General features: G+C 36.7%; 1 protein-coding gene across 1 annotated transcript; it reads left to right on the forward strand.

Moving 5' to 3' along the window:
• On the forward strand, positions 1-24,282 carry DIPK2A (divergent protein kinase domain 2A). Its single transcript, XM_040480407.1, has 3 exons — positions 1-932; positions 15,835-16,138; positions 21,446-24,282. The coding sequence occupies exons 1-3, from the start codon at positions 276-278 to the stop codon at positions 21,775-21,777; spliced, it is 1,293 nt and encodes a 430-aa protein (XP_040336341.1). The 5' UTR covers positions 1-275; the 3' UTR covers positions 21,778-24,282.
• Positions 24,283-24,506: the final 224 nt, after the last annotated feature.

The following is a 24,506-nucleotide window of genomic DNA, read 5'->3' on the forward strand; positions in this document are numbered from 1 at the left end:
GCGCCGCCGGAGTCGGAGGGCGGGGAGCTCGGAGGAGGGAGCTCGAGAGTTGTGGAGTCTAGTGACTGGAAGAAGTCGCAGCCTGCTTTGGTCGGCTCCTTCCCGCTCCTCTTCTTTCTCTCTTACACACCTACTCCGCCTCCTGCCCCAGCCCGCGACCTCGCTCCTTCTCTCGCCCGGGGGCCCCAGCCGGTCGCTCTTCGGGTTTCGGCGCGGCGGGGGCGCCCACGGGGTGCCCTCGCCCTCCGGGTGCGTGTGGACGGGCGGCGGGCGGGATGTGGCGCCTGGTGCCCCCGAAGCTGGGCCGCCTGTCCCGCTCGCTGAAGCTGGCGGCGCTGGGCAGCCTGTTGGTGCTGATGGTGCTGCACTCGCCGTCGCTGCTCGCCTCCTGGCAGCGCAACGAGCTGGCCGACCGGCGCTTCCTGCAGCTCAATAAGTGCCCGGCGTGCTTCGGCACGAGCTGGTGCCGCCGCTTCCTCAACGGACAGGTGGTGTTCGAGGCGTGGGGCCGCTTGCGCCTGCTGGACTTCCTCAACGTGAAGAACGTCTACTTCGCGCAGTACGGCGAGCCCCGCGAGGGCGGCCGCCGCCGAGTGGTGCTCAAGCGCCTCGGCTCGCAGCGCGAGCTGGCGCAGCTCGACCAGAGCATCTGCAAACGGGCCACTGGCCGACCCCGCTGCGACCTGCTCCAGGCCATGCCCCGCACCGAGTTCGCGCGCCTCAACGGCGACGTGCGGCTGCTCACGCCGGAGGCGGTGGAGGGCTGGTCCGACCTGGTGCACTGCCCCTCGCAGCGCCTGCTCGATCGCCTGGTGCGCCGCTACGCGGAGACCAAGGACTCGGGCAGCTTCCTGCTGCGCAACCTCAAGGACTCGGAGCGTATGCAACTGCTGCTGACCCTGGCCTTCAACCCCGAGCCGCTGGTGCTACAGGTAGGCGCGGAGCCCGGGTGAGGGGCGTCCTGCCGGGAAGGGCCGCGCGGGCGAACTGGAGTCGGAGAAGTGGCTACACCCGCGCTCGTTGCCCAGTTTGGACCCGGCCCGGCTGGGCCAGCCTGCGGGCGTGGGAAGGGGGCGGCCCTGGGGGACCCTTGGGCACTGTGTCGGATTGCGGAGGGCGACCTGGCTGGTGAAGAGTCTGCTCTTGGCACCTAGACTCGAGCGCATCTTGGATTTGACTGCGGATCCTTTAAACACCAGAGGGAGCGCGTCTTGTACGTTCCCAAAATGTCTCTCGTGAGTTTCCTTGGGCTCTTCTCCCAGCCTTTCTGCTTTTATCAGCCGGGGTTTGCGCTTCCACGGCGCAGTCTGTTCATGAGCCCTTGGATCTTTCTTAGTTCTTCTCAAGTGTTTCTGTACCGCGTTTGCTCTCCCCTTCAGTACTCTTTGTGGCTGGTCTAACTTCGCCCCCAAAGTCTTTGTTTTATTCTTTAACTCATTTATGTGGCAGCTAATTTGAGGAAAAGCTGGGGAATGGAGACTGCGGTCAGGGATGAGGTTAATCCATAAATCGTGCTTTGAGTGGGACTAGGAAGGGGAGAAAGTAAGGCATCTTTGGACTTGGACTGGGAGGGTTTGAGGCCAAGACCGACATTTTCATCCTGATTCTGTGACCTGCCGTATTCATGTAGTAATTTGACTGCAGGAAGAAGATGACATGTTAGGCCATGGTGAGAAACAGGGGAAGGAGATTCTCACCTCTGGTCCAGTTGAGTTATTGGCTCTCACGCGACTTTATTTTGAAAACAAACGTACATTTTAGGGGCGAGTAGGTTGGCATCTTCTTACTGGTGACCGCAAAAAGAGAAAACAAAACCCGAAAAACTGTTGACCATTGGAGTAGTTCCTGAATTTCTACACATTCCCACCCAGCTTCAGTGCGGTGTCCTTGGATAGTGGTGACTAATGTGGGATTGTGATCCCTCCTGTAATTGCAGGAAAGTTACCTTGCTCCTTTTCCATGCCTGTTTTGCTGTTTATCTAATACAGGGTGGGGAGGATAACTTAAAATTAATCACAAGTAACTTTGTTATGCTTCATTCTCTTTCTGTTCTGCTGAGATTGTCACTAGTGGGGGGTGTGGTTGTACAGGATTCTTGGTTTTCTTTTGTTTTTTTAATCTGAAGCGCGTGAATAGGAATATATGGTATTCATTTATATTTCTTTTCTCAAGTTCTCCATCACCCAACTTAGCTAAGAGAAACCAGCTTCGTTTAATTAGTTCAGCCAAGTAATTTTAACACGAAGTAAATACTTTGCCTCAAGACTTTAGTGTGAGTGTTCGTAAATTTTAAGCTGTCATAGGATGTATGTAACGAGTCACATAGAAAGTACAGATTGTATATTAAACACTGCTCTCTTTAACAATGAATGGTATATAAAATTTAGAGGGTAAACTTCCCTACAAGAAATTATTTTACCAAATAATTTCAATAAAAGCAGTCAGCCTGTGAAGCTTAAGTCCTCATTTATATACATTTGATTTGAAACTTTTTTTTCATTTATCTTTTTTCTTGGAGAAATAGATGTTTATATTAGGAAGGAGATGTTTGTATTAGGAATGTTGGTCCTTGTAGAAAGCTTCAGCAGTGTATTTGCAAATAGTCTGTCAAGATTTAGTAAGGAGCTATCTTAGTACACATTTTCTCACTTGTAATAGAGGGTGCCTGTTGAAAGATTTTTATCAGGTAATTATGAGTATTGATGTATTAGAATCAACAAATACTAGGACTAATGTTTTAATAACATTATCCACTGCTTTATACAAATATTTTGGCATTCATTTTGCACTATGGTAAGTCTGCTTTATATGAGAAGCTTTTATATTTTTTGAATTTTGAAGTTGTCTTGACATTTTCAGTTTACTTTATAGTTGAGATAGCCAAGTGTGCTTGTATCTTGTTTTCTGATTAACTCTTCCCTCAGACTTAACTCTTTCTCTGTTTTCATCTTTAGCAATAAACAACTTTAAAAAAATCAGTTGTGTTCTTGTAATTTAAACTTAGTGACACAATTGCTCTGATCTGGTGGGTGGGTGAGAGATAGGTTATGGGATAAGAGTTTGTTTTTAGTATGTGAGGACATGTACTTATCAACATTGTTAATTTTGACTTTTGTATTTGCATTTTAAATTCAGGCAACCTAGCTCTCTAACTATTGAGTGATATGAGAAATATAAATTTGAGGTCCTTAATACCAGTCATTCATATTGTTGTTTTTTTTTTTTAACACGATGACAAGCAAGTTGAATAAGATTTATTTTTAAATAAGAAATTTTCCTAGAGCTGCTACTTTCTTTATAGAACCCTTTCCTCTTTTGGAAAAAAATAGTTAAGAAGTATGAACAATGTAATTAAGGTTTGATAATGGTATAAAACCACTACAGTGAAAGGAGTCTTAAAATTCTGTGATTAGGTACAAAGATTGTTACACACTAAGTCAATGATGTTTAATTACTTTCTGTTAACTAGACAAACAAGTACAATTTTAGTATTTATATAGTTTCTATAAAACTTAATAGCCATTTATGATAGTATGTGGTATTAATAATGATAGAAAATTTGGCTGTATAGATGTACTTTTTGGTTCATGTATTTTAAAAAATATTTTTAAAGATCCAAGCATGTATTTTACAGCATGAAGAGGAGCTCACATTTTTTTTTTTTTTTCCAGGAGAGGGAGCTACTTATTGAATTTTTGGACAGTTGGTCACAAATTAGATTTTTCTTATATTGTCCAAAAACTACTTTGGAGAAAAACAAGTATTTTGAACTGACTTCATCAAACTGCTCTTAACAAAAGTTCTAGTGTGGTAAACATGCTTCCAAAATAAATATTTGAACCAAAACATGTATGTAAATTTAGCCCATTAAAAATCGCCTCTTCTGATGTTAAGAAACAACAAATTGAATTTTCTATTATGCCTTGAAAGAAGACATGAAAGGTATTAAAAGTCTGTAAGACTTATTACACTCATACCTTATGTATGTAAGGCTATATAGATTTGTAACACAGCCTTCCCAGTATGAAATAGTATGAAAGTACAACTCCCTTCTTATTGTTGGATAGCTTTACTAGCCCTTACAGCAGCTTATCTAGTTCAAAGGAAGGTTTTCAGCCATAGGATTATCATCTTCTAAAAAAATTTTGTGAACATCAAGTAACAAAATGCTAGAACCTTTATCTTCTACTTTGATACTTTTTCTTTTCACAGAAAAGAATGGAGAGAGGAAAAATGGAGAGTGGAAAAAAAATGGAGAGAGGGAATTATTTATTCTATATTTTTTTATTAATTTTTTTTAATGTTTATTTATTTTTGAGAGAGAAAGAGACAGAGCATGAGCAGGGGACGGGCAGAGAGAGAGGGAGACACAGAATCAGAAGCAGACTCCAGGCTCTAGGGTCTGAGCTGTCAGCACAGAGCCCGACGCAGGGCTGGAACCCACGAGCCCCTTCAAGCTGTGAGATCATGACCTGAGCTGAAGTCGGCCACCCAGGCGCCCCAGTTTATTCTATATTGTTAATAGCATTCTTGGAATATTGGAAAATCAAGATGTTAAAAGTGTTTGGCAAGATGGCAAGATGTTTTCTGTTATTTTCTTGGTAAATTTTCTACCAATATTTGTAGTTCCCTATTCTTGAGTTTATAGAAGCTGTGTGTTTGTTAAAGAAAAATGCTGTCTGGATTTCCTGAAGCCCAAACTGTATATCTGACTTGACCTAGAGATAGTGATGATAGTCTTACTTACAGAAATAAAGAAAGCTCATGTTTGTGTAGTATGAAGGAAATGGAAATTTGTTTCACTACATTTGTAGAACTTTTTCCTAAATTTCCTGCATCATGGGTTTAATAGGAGTTCCTTAATTTTTACAGTATGTAACTGTCACTTACAGTGTGGGTTTTTAACTTTTATTTCAATTCTTGTACATGACATAATACATGCGAAACACATTATATAGTGCCACATGCCTAGTAAGCACTCAATAAATATTAGACATTAAATAAGGTAAAAGTAACTGTATCTAGTGTATTTGACCAGTTGGTTTGAAGTTTGGTTGGAATATGGATCACTTTAAAGGTAGTTATTAGACTATAAGCCATTACTTATTTATATTAATTTAGTCCATTCCTATATTACAAGATAAATTTTTACAGAAAACTTTGAATGTTATTTTGTCCTTGACAAATCCTTCTTAAAGGAAAAATATTTTTAATGTGTACTGCCTAATATACAGTTTTTGAAGTAAACAAAAGATTATGGTCATTTAACCAACTGTCTTACTTTGGACAAATTGATAAACTTCTTTATGGGACTCACTTACCTATAAAATGAAGCTATTGGAGTAGGTCCTTTTCCTTTTTAGCCTCAATAACTGTGAGTCTCACACTCTTGACTTGAAAAATTATTCTTTTTCTACTTCTTTTCTAAGCTTGACTTTAACTGGTAATTTTAAACTTCTAAAAGAGGATTGGGGGTTTTGGTGCTTGGTCCCTTCCTGGTAAGAGGGTATGAGAAGACCAGGTTGGAGAACCCTGTTTCAAGCTTGCCTTCCTCCCCAATTTTTACATAGCCACAATCAGTTTCAAACAAAATGAACAAAAACAAAGATTGCCTTTAAAGGGAAAAAATACGGAGCTAAATGTAGCCTAGTGTCTTGTGGGGCAGTAGCAAAGTTTTGAAAGGATGTTCCAGACTGTCTCGGGAGTTTCTTTGCCAAGTAATAGCTTAGGGAGCCACCTACTTCTCTCCCACTAGATACAATTGTGGTAACTGCATTCCCAGATTTAGTGTTCAGAGATGTTTCTGACTAGGTAGTTCTAAATAGAGCACTTTTTTATCTAATTCATAACCTTAAATCTAGAGGTTTTATTGTTTTTCTGCTTTTTTTTTCCTCAGAGGTTGCATCAACACTTGATGAAAAAACTGAAATAATAAAATAATTCTGTCTACCTCTCATCCAAAAAGAGACTTTTATTTTGGAAAGCCCATAGAAACAGGCAGTCACTCTTAGGAAAGCACCACTTCCAGATCAGTGGAGCAAAATAATTTTGCTCCACTGGCCTATTTTCTGAATTTATTCATATCTTCTCACCATTATTAATTCTGAGGTCCTTTCTGTTGTTTTGTCTGATCTTCCAACTACTTCCCTTCATATTTCCACCACATGGATCAGCACATAATCCTCACATGTTAGGGAATAGATAAGCTTACTTTTTGGGGTCTGCTTTCTAGGCATGGGTAGTTAGTTTCTTAGCGGATCATCAGACTGGTTTTTATTTTGTTTTTCTGGTTTATGGTCTCTGGCCTACTTCCTGTGTTGCAGTCATTACTGCTAACTTCACAGAATGCTGACATTTTTTTCTTTCTTAACTTTCCATTCATTATGTATAAAACTACTACTACCTTAGAATATAAGCCCTGCATTTTCCCTGCACTTATAATGAACGTTCGTAAATAATTGTAAATTACTACTGTAAGATGTGGATGGTTACACATCCCAGTCATAGTCCCTGAAAGGTTTGAAATTATGTAATCAAATCTCTTATCCAATTTGTATGTCCTTACTAAAATTGATTCTTGATAGGGAGTTATCTATGAAATGCCTGGAAGCTCTTTGGACTTGTAGAACTGGATTTTATTTGTTCATTTGGTAAATAGTGGATTCAAAGGATCTGTCTAGGCAGCAGGTAACTTACTATGTAGGAGGTACGTATATAAATGAATATTACAATCACTATAGCATTATAAGCCCTACCAAAAAAAAAAAAAAAGGTGCCTGCACTCTGTCAAATGACTCGTTTAGGGACAGACATCTTAATGTATCTTTATAGGAGTGGATACCAGGAAAAATTTCACAGAGGAATTGAGTTCTAAAGGATAAATGGGATTTAGCCTGTGGATGGGGTCAGGGGGGATGAGAGGAGCGGTAGGGGCAGTATTGTGATAGCATTCTCTACTACCTCAAAGCTATTGAATGGTCACTTAAAGTTTTAGAGCCTCGGTTTTTTAATCAAAAAAATAGGAATTATAACAGTTATCTAACAAGATTGTTTTAAAGATTAAAGGAGATGCAACTATTCAGTAAAATACACAAAATGTCTTTAATTGTAAAGTTTTTTACAATATGTTACTACTTTGCAAATCAACTCATTTCATTTTTAGATAGGTGTAGTTGAAAAGTTCTTTAGTACGTTATGTTGATATCTTAGAAATACACATTTTACTCTTCCTTTGACAAACCTTCAAAATGTTACCTTATTTGCATATATACACATCTTAAATACCTCTGTAGCAGCTTTAGGCTATAGGTTTTTTTTGAGTAGTAATTAAAAGGAGGGTTAGGGATTTGTCCCCCATGAAACAGAAAGACTGTTGTAAGAAATAGGGTTTAGATAAAGATTCAGTAATATAAAGCAAAAGTTCACTTGTTCTCTGTAAGTTATTACAGGTTAATAATTCTAAATAGTACAGAAACTAAATGATAATTTTAGAAATAAAGGTTAGGTCTGGTGTAATTTCTTAGACTCTGAGACAGAATCTTAAAAGTTCCATCTATCATCATGGGGGTGCCTGGGTGGCTCAGTCAGTTAAGCTTCTGACTTTGGCTCAGGTCATGATCTTCGGGTTCATGAGTTAGAGCCCTGTGTAGGGCTCTGTGCTGACAGGTCAGAGCCTGCAGCCTGCTTTGTATTGTGTCTCCCTCTTTGCCTGCTCCTCCCCAGCTTGTGCTCTGTCTCTCTCAAAAATAAACATTAAAACAGATTAAAAAAAAAAAAAGATCTATTATCTGAGGTAGGTATGTTGCCTCAGGGTCTCCATATTTTGCCTTTCTCATGCACACTTGGAGTTTTAACTATGAGGTGAAAAGATCTGGCAGGAATTCTGTGGCATTGCTCAGTAGTTCCAGGAACTGATCTATATACACTTAGGGTACAGTGAAGATGGCAGGCCAGGTCACAGTTTGTGCAGCCTTTGTGTTCTGGGGCACTAGGTGTAGACAGCAAACAAAAAACAAGGTAATTTCAGATTTTACATACTACAAAAATAAAGCAGACTCTTGTGATGGAGAATTGGATTGGGGATAGAATATTCTAAATTGGGTGGTCAGGAAAAATGACAGGTTAGCTGAGGTGTGAATAATGGGAGAAAAAGCCAGTGGTGCAAAGATCTGAGGGCAGTGTTTTTGAACAAGAGATATTGCAAATCCAGAGGAGTAAAGAGCATGGGAGTAGGAAAGCATGGTAGAATAGAAGATCATAGAGGGAGACAAGGATCATATCCTATATAGCCTTGTAACCTTGCTAAATGAGTTTAGGATTTTATTTCAGAGCAATGTGAAACAGTAGAAGTGTTTTGAGTAGGGCTTGGTTTGTGGAGAATGGGGTGTATGGGGTAAGAGAAATCTGAAAAGCTTTTGCACAAGTTTGGGGGAAAGCATGGTGGTTTGGATTAAGATGGTTGCGATGAAGGTTATAAAAATGACAGAACCGATATATTTTGGAGAAGTAGCTCAAATGACTTCCTGATGGGTAAGGTGTGACGGAACAGAAAAATAAAGTCTATCTCCTGGGATTTTTGGTCTGAGCAACTAACTAGAGAGTAATTCTTTATGATGATGAGGAACCCCAGGCTTTGGGGTAGGGGAACCAAGAGTTTTGTTTTCTTTATTGAGTTTAAAGCAACAACAGAAACACAAATCTAAAACCAGGCATTAGGTCTAACAGATACTTTGCAACCAGAGGATATTTGAGGCTTTTTTGGAAGGGTGATGTTAATTCTGCTTACATTTTTAAGGAACCAGGGAAGTAAGTTACTACTTACTGTTCTACTTGGCAGACTCTTGAAAGAAATCAAGTCTTGACTGAAGAAAGCAAGGTAGCATTCTTAGGTTAGTGGGTCCAAAAGAAGCTTATTATATTCTTTTTCTTTCTTGGAAATTTTGTCTTATTAGAAGTCAGTGTTTGAGTATGGTGTTTATAGATACGTATTTCAACTTAGAAATGTGAATCACACTTTCTGATTGTGACAGTAATTAAGAAAACATCAGTTGAAACTAGTAAATTTACGCATATTTAAAATATGTGGCCAAGTGGGTTTGTTTTTTTTTTGTTTTGGTACGGAGAGTGTATTTATTCATCTTAGACTATTAATTTCTATTAAAATTATACAAATTTTTTGTTGATGCATTTTGACATTAGTTTCCAATTTTGGAAATAGCTGTTGACATGATATTCAGTGAAATAACATAACTTTGGTATTTTAAAGGCATTGCTTAATATTGTTGGAATTCGAGGTGGGTAGAAGATGGCATTCAGAAAATTATTTAGGGGTGCTTGGGTGGTTCAGTCAGTAAAGGGTCCGACTGTTGATTTTGACTCAGGTAGTTAATGATCTCATGGTTCATGGGTTTGATCCCTGCATTAGACTCTGTGCTGAGATCGTGGAGCCTGCTTTTAGGGTCCTTTCTCACCCTCTCACTCTGCCCCTCTCCCCGCCACATGCTCTCTTTCTCTCTCTCTCAAAATTAGTAAATAAAAACTTAAGGAAAAGTTACTTAATGAAGTAAATAGAACATATTCTTAACTTGAAAATCTTGAGATTATTAAGATTCTATACTATTTACAATGGAGTTTGGCCACTATTTGGCAGTATAAAATTAAGAAGCTAAAGTCTCAGAGAAGTTTTAGCAAAAATTAGGTAACCATTAAATTATCCCAGTAATTTTACTATGTTCCCCCTCCAGACAGTTCACAAAACTGTGAACACATTAGTCTGTCACCAGTACAGTTGACTAATCTCTGTGAACAGCTGTTATAACATGCATTACTACAGTGGGATTTTGTTCAGATTTGGGCTTTTAAAAATAATTCGAAACAAATTGAATCTATTCTTTTGGTAACATTCATTTTCTATAAGCATTCCCAAGTTTAAATTTGTGTGTGTGCCGAAATGCCAGTCCTGTAGAAAACCTATAGACTTTAGATTGTATGTTTTGATAATAGATTTTTTTTCAAGTCAGTTTCTTTGTACTAGGGATTCTCTTCTTTACAAAGTGAATCTTGTAATACATCTCCTCTTTAGGTAAACTTCAAAGTTACATTCCTTTTAATGGAATGTTGTGAGTTAGTAAATGTCATTAAAATAATTTATTTCCTGTATTAAAGGAAGTATAGTCTTTTAAATTTAGTATGCAAATCCTACTTTTGGTCATGTAAGGAGAAAGAAAAAGATTATAGATCACAAGTGCTAGAGTTAACTTTATTTTAATCTGTTTTATTTGTATGTTGTATGTGTTTTTAAAATAACTGTTCTGACAGTATAAAATGGCCTTAGTAATCTGGTAGGACAGTGGTTGTTAAAGGGTATTGTGATAATTGTAAAAACTTGTGTTTTTTTGTTTAATTGTAAAAACTTTTTGTTGTTGTTAAGAATAACATGTCACAGGATATTTAATTCCAGTATGTACAGTGTTTCTGAATGTTAAGCCTTTTTTTGTTTGTTGTTGTTGTTGTTGTTTTCCAAAGCATATAGACCATGTTGAGGAGTTTGTGTTTTATTGTGTAAGTCCCAACATAATTTGATCCCTTCCTTCCTCTCCAGACTATTACCTGAAGCCATTTCCTCCTCATTTATTTTTCTGAAGGTGATTTGGCCTTTTTTTCAGTTCTGAGAAGATGGTTTCTGTCTGTACTGTGTGCCTCGAACTTTCTGACTGCCCCTTCCCCAGTCTATCTAATACTATTTTCATTCTTAGATTTCAGCGTAAGTAGCACTTCCTTAGAGAGGCTGCCCTTTCTTTACCACACAGTCTGAAATAGGTCTCTACTCTTTCTCAGCTACTCTTACTTTGTAATTTGTAACAAATTGTGTAGTTTATAATTTATGTGTATTTAACAACCATCCTCCCAACTCTGGCTGAAAAAGCTTCCTGCGAATAGGGACTATGTTTTATTTACAGCTGTTTACTTAGCATTTCATGATGGTGTTAGGCTAGATCTAGAATTTTTTAATACAAAATTTATATTCTCTTCATTCCACACTGAATCTCCTAACTCTATTTTACTCCAGCTACTTGAGTAGTCAGTGGAATGTGAGTTAACCTACAGTCCCTTACCTGCAATTCCAGTTTAAAAACTTGACAAAGGTTTTGTCAAATTAAAAACATATATATGAAAGCACATGAGATAATTTATGTAATTTATCCCACTTAGAATGTATAAGCTTACGTTATTTTCTCAGCATAATATGTCCCAGACTCTGCATAATAGGTGTATGTAATATATGCACTGTTACCTTTCCAAAATTTGGAAACTTCTGAAACAGGAGGATATTGGATTGAGGGGTTGTATCAGCCTTTTATCTGTGTGACTTTGGGCAAATCATTTAAACTGTGCTAATAAGATTAAACTAGATTTACAACTCAGATACATTCCAACTCTAGAATTCTTAGATTTCACGTCTTCTTTATAAATCATATAAACCATCATGATGGTTGATTTTGATCAATAAATAGGTGATGGATTACTTCAGCACTTAGAATTTATTCTGTGGTACTTAACTATTGTAAGTGAAAAGTGAATTACAGTGTTGAGTTTATGTGTATATATGTTACCAAGTTTTAATTTTTTTTATATTTTTGGTGTTTTTTTAGATGCCCTACACATTTTTTATTACTTAAAGTTTGGTGACTAATATATTTCATTGTAAATTAGAAACTACTAGAGGACAGTAACAATGCTTTTCCAGTTTGGTAGTTCTTGACTGTATTTGGAAGATGTTCATTATTCCTAGATGCCTTTCAGTAAGTGATATGAAAATAAGGGTAACTCTTGATGAATATCTGGACTTCTTATTTAGCAGATTTATTTAGGAAGTATAAAATAAATAGGAAAAATAAAATGTTTTGGTAAGCATTTCTTCATAAAGTAATATTAAATCTGCAAAGTATATTTTATACTATTTTTCTTTTGGTCCTTGGGTTGCCTTGATGAATATATGTGGTAGTACAAATATTATTCCAGTTTTACTGAGGAATAGGCTAAAGCTCTAAGAAGTTTTGGCTTTGCCACAGTCACTGTTAGTGAGATGCAGAGTGAAGGTGGACCTTAAAGCTACTCTTAGGATTTCAATTCCATTTTTCTACTTGTATATTATATTGTCTTTTAAGTATACAAATTTTATAAAATGTTATATACCATAAAGAGCATAAGATATCTACATTTTCTGATCTTTAATATCAAATATGTACATATAATGTCACCAGTGGTTTTGTTTACTTATTTCTGTAACTTTGGCTTTAAGCTACTGTCGATGCATGTAATATTGTTATTAGTAGTATTTGGGTTTTATCAGGTATCCAAGAGGTAACTTGTAGTTTTCTGTTACCAGAGAGAGAGAGAGAGAGAGAGAGAGAGAGAGAGATTTATCTTAGGTTTCATACTCAAAATACTTTATATTTTATAAATTAACAGTGACGGCATTTAATATTTATTTAAATCTTATCAGTCATGTGTATCTTAATACTTGAATATCCATTTTTAATTTCTACATTGCTAATAATACTCCTAGAAGTTTTCTTGGGTTCTCACCAACTTAATTAAAAAAAAATACAGTAATGGAAATACATAGTTTTATAACTATTTTGTAACTTTGTACACTTTTGAACTAATATTTAGTTTTAAAGACTTTACATATTACACTTTGATGTAAGTTAAGACCTGATAAAAAACCATAAACAATTAATTGGAGTGCCTCCAGTCCAGTTAGAAGTTAAATCATTCCAAGTTTAAAGACTCCTTCCTTCAAATGAAAAGTATTTGTACATATTTTTTTAATTGTAAATAACTTATTAAAATACACACACTTTATGTCAGGTTACTTTAAACTATGTGTCTGTTGTTCTAGGCAGTTTGAAAATCTGATTTTAAGGTTTGTTTTAAAATAAAACCTGTGGACCTCAGCAATAAACTTCTTATTCTAGCTGCTGTGTGTGTGTGTGTGTGTGTGTGTGTGTGTGTGTGTGTGTGTTTGTTTGTTTTTGCCCTGTGGGAGTTTGGGAATCAGAGTAAGAACTTGTGTTTCTCATTGCTTGATATATTTAACAAGTCCAAGTCCACTCTGTAACATCTTAAAATTTTGTCTCTCAAACTCTGACCATGGAACTTTGATGCTAAGCCAGAATTGTTTTAAATAAAAATTATATTTCGGCTTCCTTTGAGCATTTTCTTTGTACTGTAGTGTGTTCAATAGAATTCTTTTCTCATTAATGAAATCTGACTATATTGATTATACAATGAAAAAATGTCATCTGAACTAGTAGCGTGAATTCATTTATTAAAGTTCTTCCAAAAGATTAGATAGCAAGCTATGTGAAAGAATTGCAGTGCACTTCTTAAAATGAGGCATAACAGGATTTTAGTTAACATTGTCAAAAATCATTGTATGAATATAAAATTGCTCACTGTGACATTTGTTCATATATTTTATCCTTTCTATGAGGGCCTTGGGTAATGAAGTGTATATTTAACTGTCGTTTGCCAGTTGGAAAGTCTCCAAAAACAAGGAGGCATTTGTACATGTGCAGATGTTGGCAGGGTTCCCTTTTCTCCTGTTGTCAAAGACCATTTTATTTTCACAAAGATATGTTTGTATCTGTTTTACAGTATGGCATGTGAATAATATACCAATAGTGTATGAGGGAATTTTTTTATTTTACTTTTTGCAGGACAAAAGTATATAATCTCCCATTTACCAATTTTTAGTGCTTTCCTTTTTTTTGTTAATGTCAGGTACTTTGTACATGAATACTTCTGGGAAACAGTTAAATCTTTTGTAATCATTTGTGTAAATTTTCAGGGTCATGGAGGTATTTTGAAATTGAGAAGAAAAAGTTGAAAATAACACATGGTTAGCAAACCGGATTTAGCAGTTCACTTTGGACATGAGCAGTCTGTCACTTTTCCCAGTATCCATAAGAAATAAAAAATTCTCAGATACAAGAGGAGAAGGGTGCTTCCCTCTAATTGCTAAAGAATCAGAGTAGATGTTGGATCTGAATTAAAATTGAATCAATTCATTTACTATATGTAAAGATTCATACTATCATATCTTTAATTTACATAATTAGTGTTTTATCACAAAACTGCAGATACTAAAACTTAAAAGAAAGTTACATACACAAAGAACAAGTACAGTTACTGTTCATTAATAGTTACAGTTGAAAGAAATCACAAATGAAAACAGGTAATTATGGATGAAGTTTAGTTCTAAGAACCTTTTGCTTTTAAGTTGACAAATATTTTAATGTTAAGGATATTATTGAATTTTTTCACTTTTGTGAAAGTTCAGAGTTAAGTTAATATTATTTTTATAAGGGGTCCAAGAAGAAAGGCCTCATCTCCAGCTCTCTAAATGTACATAGATTGTTCAATTTTTAGCAGTAGAAGTAAGCTGTATTTATATTCTGCAGTGTTTTCCTTTGTTTCCCCTGCAGTGTTTGTGTAAATACCATCTTACAATTTTTCCCCCAATTCAAGGAAAGATGCTAGGCTGAAGGAATGGCACATAACATAACTTCCTCTAGTCATGTTATCTTCCAAGGAGTTGTTTAAAACATTACTTCCCATCCTTTTGCACTACAATGCTCATTTTTGTAGTTGGGCATTTTAGCACTGGAAAGTATCTTAGATAAAGCCTGACATTTGAGTTGACAGTGACTTGTTCATCAATATGGAAGACTTTTGTTTTAGCCAGTTAATTTTCCCAGTGATTACAAAACCTAGAAAACCTTGCGAAGATTAAGATAATAAGTAATTTTGAAGTTGAGCTAAAGGTGAACAGAAAATACAGTGGGAGTAGGAAGGGAAACAACTGACTTGGGACCAAAGGTACCTGGAGTGCAGGTTGCATCAATAGGATATCAGACTGCTTTTTACCAATCTTGGGGTAAGAGACACTTCTGTGAATCCCTTGCTAAACTCTACCCCTGCCCGCTTGTGGACTAGGTATAGCCTCTATTAAATGCTCCCTTAGGACCTACACTACTTCTTAATAACTGACATTTGTTATACTCAAAATCACTTGCTTGCTATCTGTCTTCTCCTCTAAAATTTTTATTTTAAAGACTCTGTTTAGTTCATTCACTCTTCTTGCCAGTACAGCACAGTGTGTGCTGCCTGGTAAATACTTGCTGGCTAATAGGCCTGTAGTGCTGTTCATTCAAAGGAAAGGATGGTTGAATGTACTTAAACAAATTAGAAAGATAAAGGAAAATGTAAATACTTCTAGATTTGGTAATAAGGAAGGTGGCTTATGTTTTGTTGATCAGTTTGGTTCTGAAATTTTGATAAGCAAGACTTAAGTCTGTTTTAGCTTTGTAATGTAAAGTTACCTATTTAAAAAGATTTTAGGTCCAGGGGCGCCTGGGTGGCGCAGTCGGTTAAGCATCCGACTTCAGCCAGGTCACGATCTCGCGATCCGTGAGTTCGAGCCCCGCGTCAGGCTCTGGGCTGATGGCTCAGAGCCTGGAGCCTGTTTCCAATTCTGTGTCTCCCTCTCTCTCTGCCCCTCCCCCATTCATGCTTTGTCTCTCTCTGTCCCCCCAAAAAATAAATAAACGTTGAAAAAAAAATATTTTTTTTTAAAGATTTTAGGTCCATAGTAATGTTATGAATTAGAAAAGAAATCAACTTTATTTCTCTTCAACTCCTGAATATAATAAGAAATACCAAGTGCATGCCTAGTAACAGTCTCTGCTAAGAGGATCGGGGGAGGTGGGGTAGACCTAGGATATCTTCATCGGGATCTTTTGTAATATGAAGATAATTCTTTTGTAGAGTTTTCCATCTGATGAAGGTTGGCCATTTGCAAAATATCTTGGAGCTTGTGGAAGAATGGTGGCTGTAAATTACGTTGGAGAAGAACTGTGGAGTTACTTTAATGCACCATGGGAGAAACGAGTTGACCTCGCTTGGCAATTGATGGAAATAGCTGAGCAGCTTACAAACAATGACTTTGAATTTGCACTCTACCTCCTGGACGTCAGCTTTGACAATTTTGCAGTTGGTCCTAGAGATGGGAAGGTAATCATTGTGGATGCTGAGAATGTTTTGGTTGCCGACAAAAGGTTAATTAGACAAAGTAAGTATATAAATTTTAGATTTGCTTTTTGTACAGATTTTTTCTATGATAAAATAAAGTTTACATTTATATGAAAAAAACCTTTAGTTTCCTTCTTAGATGGCAGCCTTGCCTCTTTGTTTTTTTTGACCAGTGTCAGTAAACACATACTAGTTTATTATACTTGTACTTTTAGTCAGAGTTTCTCCATATTTAGTAAAATATCCTTTGAGTTCAAATGTCCAGGTATACTGTGTGTGTGTGTGTGTGTGTGTGTGTGTGTGTGTGTGTGTGTGTGTGTATTTTTCATGTAGTCTGCTACAGTTTGTGGTTTAGGAGTGTAATGCAGAATTAAGTTTTTATATAGTGACAGACTACCAGAGTAAACATGGAGGTCTTATTTTCCTGTGGGATCTCTTACAGTGATGTTCTGTGTTCCATTGTTCTGTGGGGTTCCAACGGTGATTTTTTTTTTGTTTTTTTTTGTTTTTTTGTTTAACCGTTAGATGATTTCTAGCACTGCAGATCCCTAACTTCGGTTTGACATTATTACATCTTACCCAAAACTTTCCTCTCCATTTATTTGTGAGCTTTTCATAGGATAGGTGGGCAGACTGTCTGAAGTGTTTTGAAAATTAAATGCCACAAGAATTTTAAAGTGTCAGAGACAAAGCCTGTAACTCTGTAATTAATCTACTTAGTAAAAGAAATTGAAAGATTGTTGCTCTATGGTGAATGTCTTATATTTTTAATCCCCTCTTCTCCTGTCTTAGGAGGATTTTTTGATGAACTCAGACCAAAAATGTATGGCATCTGGGAAATGCAGGAAATTAACAAAAATTTATTAGTTTGACTCTTAGGTTTTGCACGATCTTCTCTTGATCCTGTTAAATACTAGGTTTTTCCCAGTACCTTGTTCTGATTCTGTACTCACCAAACTGTTTTCTGATTATTTCTTGACTTGCTATGTAGATCCTCCCACAGGGAGTAGACAGCCTGCTAGAGTGCTTTATTCCCCACTTACTTCTTCCTGCATTTGTGAGTGTCGCATCAGATTCCATCATGCTTTTCTTTTTTAAATGTATAGTTCAGGGGTGCCTGGGTGGCTCAGTCGGTTAAGCATCTGACTTTGGCTCAGGTCACGATCTCTGGTTTGAGTTCAAGCTCAGAGCCTGGAGCCTGCTTCAGATTCTGTGTCTTCTTCCCTCTGCCCCTCCCTGGCTCACACTCCATCTCTCTCTCAAAAATAAACATTAAATTGAAAAATAAAGTGTACGGTTCTGTGGCTTTTAGTATATTCACAAAGTTGTGCAACTTACCTCAACTTTCAAAATTTTCGTTTCAGTGTTTGTAAAAATAATTTCTTGTAATTTTTTTATCCAGACATTCTTGGAATACATGTCACAGTTTTATACCAACTAATTCCTAAGCTTGGATAAATACAACTACACAAGTGTATTCATATAGTGAGCATTGCTCCAGTGCTACTTTAGCTCTGGCCACTTTTGAAATGTCTCATTGAAGGGCTGTTTAGTTTTTTGTTTTTTTTTTTAACGTTTATTGTTGAGAGAGAGAGAGAGCACGAGCAGGGGAGGGTCAGAGAGAGGGAGACACAGAATCCGAAGCAGGCTCCAGGCTCTGAGCTGTCAGCACAGAGCCCAACGCAGGGGTTGAACTCACGAACCCTAAGATCATGACCTGAACTGAAATTGGATATTTAACTGACTGAGCCACCCAGGAAAGCTGTTTAAATATCTACTTTACAAAATTTCATATTTATTTATTTACCTTCTTTTCTGACCTCTTTCTGGGAAATGATCTTTATTTTTTCTTTCACAAGGACACTGAGGTTTCTCTGTGGCAACTCCTGCAGTGTCCTTTCCTTTATTATCTAAACTAGTAAAAACCATACACATTAATTTCTCTATTTCAGAGTAGATCCTTCTCTGAGAACTTGTTGCGTTATTTATCTTCAGCTTCCCACTCCTTCCTTAAAATCCAATTTCTCTTCCCCCCCCATAAACAAATATGTCTAAGACTTTTCCAAGGCCCTGCGTTTTTCACCTATTTTTAAATACATTGTTTACTCTTCCTGTTTCTACTCCCTCAGCCTCCATTCATGCCTCCACCCATTAGAACCTGACTTAAAATCCTGTATTACCATTAGCAACTACCTAATTGCCAAATTCGTGAAGTGACTGATAAGTAACAACTTCCTGCAATTCTTCCATCCTTTGGTTTCCTTCTACTCACATAGTTTCTTTCTTAAAACATAAAGCTGATCTTATCACTCCCTCGCTCAATATTTTTAATGACTTCCCATTGTTCTTTAGGTAAAATTCAAACTCCTACTTAAATATCAACACCAAAAAAAACAATCCTATTAAAAAATAAGCAGAAGACCTGAATAGACATTTTTCCAGAGAAGACATACAGATGGCCAACAGACATCTGAAAAGATGCTCAACATCACTGATCATAAGGGAATTGCAAATCAGAACTACAATGAGATATCACCTCACACCAGTCAGAATACCTAGTAACAAAAAGAGAAGAAGTAACAAGTGTTGGTGAGGATGTGGAGAAAAGGAAACCATCACGGACTATTGGTGGAAATGTAAATTAGTGCAACCATTGTGGAAGACAATATGGAGGTTCCTTAGAAAGTTAAAAATAGAAACACCATATGATCCAGTAATTTCACTACTGGGTATTTTCCAAAGAAAACAAAAACATCAATTTGAAAAGATGTATGCACCCCTATGTTTATGGTAGCATTATTTACAATAGCCAAGATATGGAAGCAACTTAAGGTGAATGGATAAAGAGGAAGTGGTGTGTGTGTGTGTGTGTGTGTGTGTGTGTGTGTGTGTATAAGGGAATATTAACCATAAAAAAAAAAAAGGATGAGATCTTATCATTTGCAAGATGGACTTAGAAGGCATTATGCTAAATGAAATAATTCGGGAAGAAAGAGACAAATACCATGATTTCACATGTGGAATGTAAAAAACAAAATAAAACCAGACTCTTAAATACAGGGAACAAACTGATGGTTGTCAGAGGGGATAGGGGCAGAACTGATAAAGAGGATTAAGAAATACAAACTTCCAGTTATAAGTCACAAGGATGAAAAGTATAGCATAAGGAATATAGTCAATAATATTGTAATAACATGGTGACAGTTGGTGACCACATACCATAGTGAGCTTTGGATAATATATAGAAGAGTCAATATGTTTTGTACCTGAAACTAATAAAACAATGTATATTAATTATACTTCAATTTACAAAATAATGTAAGCGCTTAAGGTGAACCAATGTTTTATTTAAATTTTGTAACATATTTGTAAACGTTTCAAGTGAAAGATTGAGTTATGTTCTCTGTGTACAAAAGAAATGTTAAAGAGACCTAAAGAAAAAATAAAATCAAACTTCTTACCAGGGCACAATCTGCATCACTTTTAATATCCCTCTGTCTACTGCCTTTGATGCTTCAGCTACAGTGGCCTTTTGGTTTCTTGAATGAACCTTTTACTTCTGGGCTTTCCCATAATGCAGTGACCTCTGCCTAAAATGCCTCACCTCACTTCTTTCCCATAAATAGGTAGCTACTTGTCCTTTGAAGCTTAGTTTAAATGTTATACTTGACCACCGTATCTAATGGTAGGGAGGGTTGTTTCTTTCTTAAACCTTTCTACTGTTAAAAATGTTTGTTTCCTTCATAGCATTTTCCACTGTTTATGATAATGTTTATTTAATGACCATTTCACATACTTGATTGTAAGCCAGTGAAGGCAGGAACCATCTATTATTTTGTTTGCCAGTATATACCCTTACCTGCCATAGAGTAGGCACTCAAATAATGATTTGCTGAATGAATTTTTTTCACTAATTTCTCCTCTACCAACCCCTTAAGTCCCAAAGGTTCTGCCCTTTGTTTCTTTCTTTGCTTTCAACACACTTTCCAATATAATTCAGTTCTTCTCTTGGCTCCATCAAGCATTCTTATGTTGATGCATTCTAAATATGTGTACTGTACCTCTGACTTCAAAGTACTAAGTTTCGGGGCACCTAGGTGGCTCAGTCGGCTGAGTGTCTGACTTCGGCTCAGATCTCATGGTTTGTGAGGTCGGGCCCTGAGTCGGCCTCTGTGCTGACAGCTCAGACAGAGCCTGGAGCCTGGTTCAGATTCCGTGTCTCCCTCTTTTCTGCCCCTCCCCGGCTCACGCTCTCTCTCTCTCTCTCTCTCTCTCTCTCTCTCAAAAATAAATAAACATTAAAAAGTTAAAGTACTAAGTTTCAAGTCAATTTCTAATTGCACATATGATATGCCTACCTGAATACCTCATAGGTACTTTATATTTATTCTCTCCATATGAAATGTTAACCCTGTTATGTAAATACTGTTGACCTTGTCATCCATTTAGAACCTTCAACTTAAACTTACCTGTTAATTTTTGTCTCCTACGTTTCTGCAATGTGGCTTTTTATCTGGACTATTAGTTGCTCTCATCATCTTAATCCCTCCCGTCTTCATTCTAGAGTCACCTTTTCTTTTTCTTTTAAGTGTATTTATTTTGAGAGAGAGAGAGAGAGAGAGAATCTGAAACAGTCTCCATACTGTCAGTGCAGAGCCCGATGCCAGGCTCAAACTCACGAATTGTGAGATCATGACCTAAGCAGAAATCAAGAGTCCGATGCTGAACCCACTGAGCCACTCGCGAGCCCGCAGAGTTACCTTCCTGTAAAAGAAATCATATCATGTTCATGACCACCCAAGTTTCAACCTATTTCTCTAGGCTCTTCTATACTTTCTCTCCAGGAGCTGTCTCACATTCTAGCCTCAGTGAACTACTTATCTCCTGAATCAGCTGGAACAATCCCTTAAGTCCTTGCCTTTGCACACACTATACTGAGCCTACACTACTGTTTTCCCTCATTTCTTGTCAGACTTAGCCTTTTGTTTTAAGACCTAAATCAGATATTCTCCCTGCAGCCTTCTGTAGCCCCAGGCAGGAGTACTGCTTCCTGTGTACTGTTGTAGCATTGTGTCCTACTTCTCTGTATGGTACTTCCTCTGTATGGTGGAAAGTTTCTATCCAGACTAAACTCTTTAAGTAGTAGGGGCCTTATCTGATCTTTCGGCCTGACGTTGGCTAACTCCTGATAAATGTTTCTATATAAGTTAATATATTTAAATGTTTAAAATTATAATACAATTGGAGCAAGAAATACTACTGTGGTAATTAGTGAAGTGTATTTTGGGAAGCAATGAAAACATTTTTAAAATGTATTTTTCTCTTTCTGCTTTTCCCCCTTTCACAGATAAACCTGAAAATTGGGATGTATGGTATGAAAGCAAATTTGATGACTGTGATAAGGAGGCTTGCTTATCATTTTCGAAAGAAATTCTTTGTGCTCGTGCAACTGTGGACCACAATTATTATGCTGTTTGTCAGAACCTCTTATCCAGACATGCCACCTGGCGTGGCACTTCTGGAGGACTCCTTCATGATCCACCAAGTGAAATTGCCAAAGATGGCCGACTAGAGGCCTTGCTGGATGAGTGTGCCAACCCAAAGAAACGCTATGGCAGATTCCAAGCTGCAAAAGAGCTGCGTGAATATCTAGCACAATTAAGTAACAATGTGAGGTAGTCTATGCTGAACTTTCCTTTTTTCCATTTAAATAGCACTGGCTGAAACTAAACCACCAAAAACTATATGGCAAAATGAAATTTGGAAGTAATACATTCAGAAGATGATAAAGTTGCACTGATAGATCTTATGTTAACATCAAAATAAGACATTACTTCAAAAATTACATGACGCTTCTGCAAATAAGTTTGTTCTTACACTTTGGAGACTTGAGCTATCATTGACTGCTTCGCTCCCCTGAATGCCTGAGTGGATTAATGAATATCGTGAAGCTATTGGAAATGAGTCTGATAGTTACTTTGGCTTGTGTATCAAAGGGTACTTGGTATTTGACTTAGTTTGCATTACTATCATGATTTTGTGAATCTCTTGCATTTACTTTGAATGTCAAGTTAGATTGGCCTGTTTTATAGGCCGCTTTTTCCTTCTGATGTGTAGGTGTTCCCCACCCCCATTTTTATGTTTTTTATTAAATTTTACACATTCAGGTTACTCTAGTTGTTTATTTAAATTTGAACTAGTTTTTGTTCAGTGCTATGCGGTACACATTTACTGTTAGGGCAAGATTCCCAAGTTTACTGTTTTTTCAGAGCTGAATATTTTATTGTGTAAATACTTTTCTCTCCACATTCTGTGGTTTCACCATTGCATGAAATCATTTAAGATTATTTAACAGTTACATCCCTCTATGCCTATAAGTGTACACTAAACATGAAGTTTGGCATATGTTGCAAAATGTCATCTTGTCCTTTAAAAGGCTTTAAGAAGAGTATGCTAGCAATCTTCACCTTAACATTAATTTTGATTGAGGGAAAAAACAACACAGTATTTTTTAAATGCTAACTAGTCCAAGATAGTAATGCATATGCCAAAGAAATGTTAGATCTAGTATCATGGTTAGATTTTAAAATTGGTCACCTACTACTACTTCTTATCACACTTTCAATAATAGAACTCTGTCACTGTTACATTCAGATCTCCCTGGTTATTCTTTTATGTTCAGAAGTTAAGCTACTGCTTCCAAGCATATGTGACTTAAAAGATATCCTACCTTATATTCATTGGTAGTTTCGCAGACATTAACATGGTAGTCATCATCTTAGTTTAATTGGGCATTATAACATTATTTACTGATGGACTAGTAATTTTTATTGAAAAGCATAATTTAGCCAGTCTGCCCAACTTGGTCTCCATTACCCCATTGTTAATCAAATTTAAGTATGTGGATAAAAAATTAATGTGTGAAATTTGTGGGCTAATCTAAAAAGTTACAATATGTAAATTGACTATCACTGACCTAGGTGATCCTTTTTTTGTTTATTTGTTTAGAATTATTGCTTTAGCTTACAGCAAAGTTTGGTGTAGTGTGCAGTAGTATTTAGTTCTAGACTGACCTTATTCTAAATCAGAAAGTGATTAAAATGTGCACAACCAAAGCCAAGTTTTTCTTTTCTTTTTCATTCATTCGGCAACTATTTATTGACCATCAACTCTGTGCCAGGCACATTACTAGCTGCTACACACTGTCTGAACATGACATATGGTTAAGTAACTTTACAATGATTATCAAATACTTTAATGTAGATATTTAAGTTGAAATAGCATTGAGATAAGATGGTGCATTCATGTTATTTTACTGTTGTGATAGAAATTCTGCTTGTACCATCTATAACTGGGTTGCTACAAAAAAGCATGATGAAATCAATAATGTTAATCTCAGTATAAAAACTGGGAGAAGGGTAAGGTCTCTCCATTATAAAATAGATTGCATTATGTTAATTTTTATACATCCATATATTACAGGTATCAACTGGCCCTCAAAGAAACATTTAAGTGCTAGAAATTTTACTAAGCTGACTTTTTACAACTTCAGGAAACTTTTGAGGGGAGTAGGTAAAATGATTTGTCAAACATTCTCCACTTAGAACTTCAAATAAAGTACACATTTTCAAAACAGCACCTTTTATATTTGATAAGTGTTCATTACAAACTTTAGAATGCCAGTCACAGAGGGTTGTCTTCATGTGGCTTAGCAAACGTTCATGTTACTTTGGAAAAGTGATTGTGATTGCAAAACAGGAAGTGAGAAAACACTGCCAGCAGTGATTGTTACTGGAGGTAGTTGTTACAACTACCATTTCCCCCATGAGATTATGTGGAAAGATTGAGAAGATAGTAAAAGAATTAGGAATTTTAAATTACAGGGAAAAATATGTATGTGAAAAGCAATAAATATTTTGTTCACTTTGCTATCAAGATGTTCACTATCAGATATTTATTATACAGCAGCAATTTATATTTTTAATCATTGCCCATTAATAGACACAGTAAAATATTTTTGAATCAGACATTTGGGGTTTGTATGTGCATTAAAATTGTCTTTTGTACTGTAAGTTACTGTTTAATTTGAATATTTTATCAGAACTGTCTCCCTGTGCCTTTATAATAATAAAGTTGTTTCTACAACTTTTAATGATCTTAATAAAGAATACTTTAAGAATCACACTTTTCATACTATCTCTTAACTTCAAATATCCAAAATTTTTTTAATGGAAAGTGAGGTTGTGTAATAAATCAGTTTTTTTCTTCTTGCATGTATATTTTTTCCTCTTGCATGATATCATTTTCAGAAACTATCTGGTTGGATATGAGCTGAACGTAAGTTTGTGTGTTTTCTCCTGGTTTTCTGTTATAAACTTTTTTAATAATAGGTAACTTTTACTCTTGAA

The sequence above is a fragment of the Herpailurus yagouaroundi genome, unplaced genomic scaffold (assembly GCF_014898765.1).
Source record: "Herpailurus yagouaroundi ecotype Mexico unplaced genomic scaffold, PumYag 159, whole genome shotgun sequence".
NCBI classification, from domain to species: domain Eukaryota; kingdom Metazoa; phylum Chordata; class Mammalia; order Carnivora; family Felidae; genus Herpailurus; species Herpailurus yagouaroundi.